Source organism: Myzus persicae, unplaced genomic scaffold (genome assembly GCF_001856785.1).
Source record: "Myzus persicae strain clone G006 unplaced genomic scaffold, MPER_G0061.0, whole genome shotgun sequence".
Lineage (NCBI taxonomy): Eukaryota > Metazoa > Arthropoda > Insecta > Hemiptera > Aphididae > Myzus > Myzus persicae.
In genome coordinates this window covers 274,374-281,373 of record NW_019101438.1, presented here as the reverse complement: position 1 = coordinate 281,373, position 7,000 = coordinate 274,374, and the positions used below count along the sequence as shown (strand labels likewise).

At 28.6% G+C, this 7,000-nt stretch overlaps 1 protein-coding gene across 1 annotated transcript; it reads left to right on the top strand.

Annotated features, from left to right (window-relative positions):
• The first annotated feature begins 3,305 nt into the window (after positions 1-3,305).
• LOC111029072 (eukaryotic translation initiation factor eIF1) lies at positions 3,306-5,853 on the top strand. Its single transcript, XM_022307919.1, has 3 exons — positions 3,306-3,677; positions 4,506-4,663; positions 4,953-5,853. The coding sequence occupies exons 1-3, from the start codon at positions 3,650-3,652 to the stop codon at positions 5,097-5,099; spliced, it is 333 nt and encodes a 110-aa protein (XP_022163611.1). The 5' UTR covers positions 3,306-3,649; the 3' UTR covers positions 5,100-5,853.
• Positions 5,854-7,000: the final 1,147 nt, after the last annotated feature.

The window sequence follows — 7,000 nt, the reverse complement described above, 5'->3', positions numbered from 1 at the left end:
TTACATAATTATTAGGGCTGTATAATAACGAATGTCTGTACAAAAATATTTTTAAATTAAGTTATGCGAAGTGATAGCTCATTGTAACTAAAAAAAAAGAGGGTAAGTGGATGTCGCTCTGCTGTACATTATGTATCTAAGAGGTCGATGTAATGGATGGTATTAAATTTGAATTCAATGATATCAAATCATTATAATACCCGAAAAACGATTCTTAGCGGAGACGGCATATCAGTTTAGGATATTTTATATTGTTATTACTTATTATTAATATGGTAACCGGTAAGTTGAATTAATATTAGCCATTAGGTATGCTTAAATTATCAGTGATGCTGGAAAAATATTAAATATACTAATATAATATTGGGCTGTTTTGGAACCGAATTACAACAAAATGATAAACGTTATTCTTTGTATGTTAATATACAATCTTATCTAAATTTGAACTTACAATGTCTGTAAAAAAAAATGTATTCATATATTTTTTAGATTTTTTAATGACCGAAAAATCTACTTAAGTGGAATCATAATATATTATATATAATTTTCAATCCTTAGCTATGAAAATTGAAAATGTTATACATTTTTATCAATAAAATCATTTTCAATTTTCAATTTGAAAAATATTGTCAAAATTTGAACTTTAAATGCTTATAAAAAAAAATCATAACTATATATTTTTAATATTTTTCAACTGCTATTGTAAAAAGTTATCAAGAGTCTTGTATTAAATGTTCATGCTTTTTGACTCAACCAATAAAATGTTATTGACATTTACAGAAAAAAATTAAAATTTTAAATGTCTGTCAACAGCTGAAAACGAGTCAAAATATTTTGAAAATATTATCAAGTTTATGAATTGATGAAATAAACATTTGGTATAAATTTCAAGTGTCTACAGTAGTTCGTTATTGAATTTCAACAAAATAATAAAATCGTTGCAAGAGAAATCGAGTGAATATCCAAAGTTGTAAAAATTTCAACTTCAAATTTACAACAAATTACATGGAACCTTATATTAAATTTTCAAGTTTTTTGACATAGTGAACATTTTTTTACCGACTTGAGTTTAAAAAAAACAAATAATACTCGAAAATGTAATATGCCTATTGCCTATGAATGGTTCAACACAAATCAAAGTTTTATAGTGTATTTTTAATGCTTACACAACTATTCAGTGAAAAATGCATGTGTCTACTGTCATTTTTGTTAGAGTAACACTACAAAGCAAAATCGATTTTTTCGAAAAATGGTTTCGGTAAAAATTCCCGTTTTTCCTTAATTTTTTTTTTTTGTTTTTCCTGTTACTTTTGAAAACTATTGAACATTTTAAATTTTGACCTCCCGCATGCATCAACTAGATTCACTTTCTTACCAGAAAAATTGCTGTTAAGGAAAATCGAAGCACTTTTATTGCAAGAAACCGTGATGACAAACACACAAAAAAAAAAATAAATATAAAAGCATACATCATTGTAAAATCAACACATTCGTCGCTAAACTCAGAATCTAAAATACATAGTCGACATTTTTTCATTAAAAAGTCATGTTCAAATTTGGACGAAGTTTAAATATTTATACACAGAATGATGATTTTAGTTATTATTTTATAATTAAAAAATATTTTTAAGACAAATTAAGTACCTAAGTAGGTAACAACTTTACTTTTGTAACATATTAAACATCGATTTATAGCGTAGTTCCTAGTTAAAATTTACATTACTTAATGACTAATTAGTAATGACTATAATGAGTAATGAGTAATGTTACAAAAAAACGTGACGGATACATAATTAACTATTGCCTAAACAAATCATCATTGTTTTGAAAAACACTGAAGAGTTTTTTTATAATTTTTAACACGAAAAAATTATTTTGTCACCTTTCGAGTTTTATTAAAAATGTATTGAAATGTATTGATAACACTTTTTTCAGTAGTGACTAGTCACCAGTGGTACCTATAACCCAGAGGTATTGAAACTGTGCGTCGCAAGGGCGTCGCGGGAGTTGTCGAAGAAAGCCGCGTCCTATAATTGAAAACAAATAAATATTTTTAAGAAAAACGTTTATGATTGATGCACACCGGTTAGGAAACGTTGAATTGTCTACAATAATCATTCACTAAATATAGCTTTTGTAGATATATATTTTTTGATATATGTAGTATGATAAATAAATAATTAGGATAAATATTATAAAATACAAATTACATTCATATAAACATTGATTTTTTTGTCATTTATAATTTGGGAGAAGTCAATATTTTGTGAAGACTCAAAGGAGCCGTGGGATGAAAAAGTTTGTATACATATCTGCTATAACCTATAATAGGTAAATACCTAATATATTATAAACAATAGGTAAATATAATTCATGTATAATTTTCTTTTACAAGTACATAATATAGGTAAGTAAATTATTTTTCTTAAAATAGTTTATTTTTTATACAATTTATCACTCGTAATTATGCTCTCATCGTCGTCAGATTTATCAATCTGTACATAGTGGTTTTTTGATATTGTAAATTGTAATAACTATTTATTGTTTATTATTTATTAATTTCATGAACAATTCCTCCTTACTAGCTTTAGTCTTCACTCTTCAAAATACGCGATCTGCCAAGAGATTGTGTTTTATTTAGATATGTTATTTTTTCACCAAACTGCACGCTTGAACAAGGATACACAGTTCGCCATCCAGTGACGTCGTGAACTCTTAACGAAATCGATTATTGTGGTATATAGTATGGATTTAAAAAAAACTGTAGTTAGAAAACTGTTATTGCATCATAGGATTATTATCCGGTAAATTTAATTATTCATCCGTCGAATAGTCGAAGGAAACGAAACCGTTGTCCGCGTCATCGTAATAAATGACATTTGGTTACACTAATCTGTGACAATTGTAACGTTGACTATTGAATATTATAATATTATTTCCGGATAACAACAAGGACTTCGGTTACGATTTAAAGTTTAAACGAAAATATCTTTTATCAAAGTCATAGTTAAAGCATAGAACATGATTTAAACAAATATTGAGAGCGCGCTTTCGCCACAGTCGGCTTTGTGACGTTGCCACGACGATACCATCTTTACAACGTCCTTGGACTTCTCGATGAGCCGACGGCGTAGTGGTCAGCCTGTTCAACGGCAAAAAAACAACGTCCCATTCGCAACGGCTTCACCCTTCTAATATTATTCTTCCTTCGGATTGCCACGATTATTTTTCACCATTTTTTTCTTACGCTTCCCGTACACACTGTACTTCCCACGATAAATACCATATCCCCTACTCCGCGTAATTTCACAATTATTCACAATCACCTTATTCTCGTGACGTCTTCGTGCTATATATAATTATTAATAAATCTGCGTTCGTTGTTTCAATTTTTTTGTCTGGCTCGCTACTCGCTAGTTGGCTAGTTTGCTCTCTTTTGTTGACTTCGCAGTTACTCGCAATACCGTCGGACCTTGTCGTCTGAACGTTTTTGTTCGTTTGCCTGCCACCTCTAAATCCTATTCAATTTGCTGATTATTTCGCCGTTTAACCCGGAACTGTCACAAGACTCCAAGCGTTCACTACGTCCCCTATAGTTAAGTGGAATTCCAAGAGACCAGTCGTTACCACAGGAGATACGAACATACGCATGTCAATCCAGAATCTCAACGTATTCGGTAAGTACGAGGATTGTTACTCGAGCTCGTAGCCTGAAACGCTTTAAGTGGTGCCCATAAGAGGACACGTCATCCGACGCAGAAATTAGGTATTTTGCGAAGTATTCCGATTCCGGTAGCGTTAACCCAGTCGGGCGTTGTCTCGCTGCCTCACTTTCTTTGTGAACACCCGTCACGGAGTGTTAAGGCCAAACTTGTTTTAACATGGCCTTCGAATAAAACAATAACGAACAGGGTTTTGTGCTTTTGTCCGCTGTTTTGCTGGTCAGTTGCATTCTTGTTGTGGGTGTTGGTTGACGTCATTTGTTTTTTTTTGTTTTTGGCAATACGACTACGAAAACTATGTCTATGCGAGTAGAGCTACCCATGACATTTTTTTATACCGTTTGCTATTTTTTAATTTTTATAGTTATAGACCAATTATAATTTTTAATTTAACACTAAACATTATGTGACGTACTCACTGGTGCTACTAGAGTGTTGAAATCATGGGGGTGCTACAATTCCAACAATTTTGTATCACTTACAAATTCGTGGGGGGGGGGCTCTGCTCGCCTCTGATCCCATCCCCTCTAACATTACATATTACCAATATTTAGATTATACTTTTATCCACAATACCATTATTAGAAAAAAAATGTAACACATAATATTTTTTATTATTCAATAAATTTTGTGTTCAATATTTCATTTGGAACAGTGTCACAACAAGAGTTCAAATTTTGGGAGTGCTACAATTTTGAATGGCTCACATAGCTATAGAGATTTCTGGGGAGCTTATGACTATTGAATGTCAAAATAGCTTATTCTTGATATTTCTTATTTAAGACCCGTTTGCTGATGCAATCAAGGGTGCAGACGATGACGTTCAAGACGGACTTGTTCACATAAGAATTCAACAGCGTAATGGTCGTAAAACATTAACAACGGTTCAAGGTCTATCGTCAGAATATGACTTAAAGAAGATAGTACGGGCCTGCAAAAAGGTAATAACTAATATTAAATAAGTTTTATCACAACATATTAAGTAGCTATTTATTTAATTGTTCTTTATGTTATACTATTACTACAGTTTAAAAACCCTAAAAATAATTTTTATCAATACTTAACTAAAAGAGAAATAATTTTAATTCCATTTAATAATCAACCCTTTTAATCTGAACATTTCTTAATGCACAATACGATACAACATAACTCCAAAATAAAAGTAATTTCAGACATTTTCAGTATTATATAAACTTATGTATTACAGTTATTTTCATGTTAATATTTTAGGAGTTTGCTTGCAACGGTACAGTAGTTGAACATCCTGAATACGGTGAAGTGTTACAATTACAAGGGGACCAACGAGAAAACATTTGCCAATGGTTAACTAAATGTGGTCTTGCCAAGTCTGATCAACTCAAGGTCCATGGTTTCTGAAAGAAACAATTTAAACATGCTACAAAATATATTGGATTGTTAACGTACAACATCTCAGTCAAACAAATAATAATTAATTCAAAATTCTCAATTTCATAACATGTTTTAATAAATGTAATATTTAATCCTAGTGATTTTTCAAATCATTTAATGTTCAACAAAGTAGATTTGAATTAGCATTAGTGCCTATGTATTTCTATGCTACTGACATATTTAGAGAGTATTTTTTATTATTTTCATAATTATATGAAATAAGAAAAATTATTAACTGTATTATATTTAAATCCACATATGTAATGTAATGTGAATGCTATAAACTTCATTATAGATACCTATGGTATTTAAAATTTTTATTTCATAAATGTACACATATTTTTTTCATTTGTAAACTGTGAGAACTTACCACATCTCAAGTAAAATATATTAAAAATATAATATTATATACACACATTGCAAACAAGTGCAGTAAGTCCTCGTTTAACAGCCCTGTTAGATTAAATTTTCAGCAACTATTAATTGACATTCACTGTTTAATGATTTAATCTATATTCTAACATTGATTTTGACTGACAACTTATTTTTTATTTTATGTCTTAGTTCACATTTTTTTTTTTCAGAAACAACCCTTATACTAAGCAAGGATTTACTGAATATTATTTTCTATTGGTTTACCAAATGGTGTTATAATAAATCGTATATATATTTGTATGAAACATGACTTATGTAAAAATCTAATTAAACGTCCATTTACTCATAAATTGAATAATATATATTAAATACTGAATTGTAGAAAATTTTGCTCACTTAATTTATTAAAGTTATAAATTTGTACCAAAATGAAAGAATAAATTTTTAAATCTTACACTAATTATTTCTATGTGTGCAGTAATTTATATTATCAAATACTTGTTAGAAATACAAAAATGTACTTTGTTATCTCCTATGATCTTGAACAAAGCTCCTTTTGTTGTGAATATTATTATTAGTTATACCCTACTAAGCCAATGAGGAGAAAAATGCTAAAATATAAATTACATTTTTTAAACAATACCTTATATTTACATTTCAATCATTGTTTGCTAAACATAATACTTCTTGAATTCTTAATTATCTTAATGCTTAAAAGTAAAAACCTATAATAATTATTAATTGGTTTTCTATTTTCAATTAAGTTTCAAATATCATAAAATACCTTTAACAAATTAAAGAAATTTTAAAATTTACATTATAATATCATTAAGTCCATGATGATACTCATTCCCACATCATTTAAGCTTGAATGTTTTTAAAATAATTAATATTACATCTTATTCTAAATAAGTTTATAACCTAATAAACATTAAAAAAAAATATGTCTTAATGTTTGGATAAGGATGTATTTCTTTACATTGATTAGTTCATAATTTTTGTGTGCCAAAATATTTACAACTTTTTTACTTGTAAATCAATATAATAAATTATAGTTGAGGCTCAGTAAGGACAGTAAAAATATCGGAAATAAGAATTTATAAAAGAGCAATATTCCTTCATTGTTGTTAAGTTAAACTTTAAAATAAATTGGTTAAATCTATGTCAATTATTAAGTATATTATGCAATATTAATTACTTTATAGGTTGTGTAACCATGTCCAATTAGCAACATATTCAAATCTTCAGATCAATTCGAAAAATATTTGTGTGCTTACTTTGAATTTGAATGATTATGGTTTTTTTTAACTATTATGTTTATGAAGTAATTGATTTTTTTTTTAAAAGGGTGTTAACTACAAAAATCAAAAACAAAATGAGTGGTATCAACATTTTCAGCAAAAAGAGTATTAGTATATTTCAAAAAAAATGTATAAAGATCACTAATTTGGGTAAATTATATTTTTCTATGTATTAAGGAATGCTTTGCTGCA

Excerpts from the sequence above, each read along its gene's own strand:
- LOC111029072 (XM_022307919.1), top strand. The coding sequence starts at position 3,650 with ATGTCAATCCAGAATCTCAACGTATTCG. Across the intron at positions 3,678-4,505 it reads CCAGAATCTCAACGTATTCG|ACCCGTTTGCTGATGCAATC; the intron begins GTAAGTACGAGG and ends TTCTTATTTAAG. Across the intron at positions 4,664-4,952 it reads TAGTACGGGCCTGCAAAAAG|GAGTTTGCTTGCAACGGTAC; the intron begins GTAATAACTAAT and ends TTAATATTTTAG.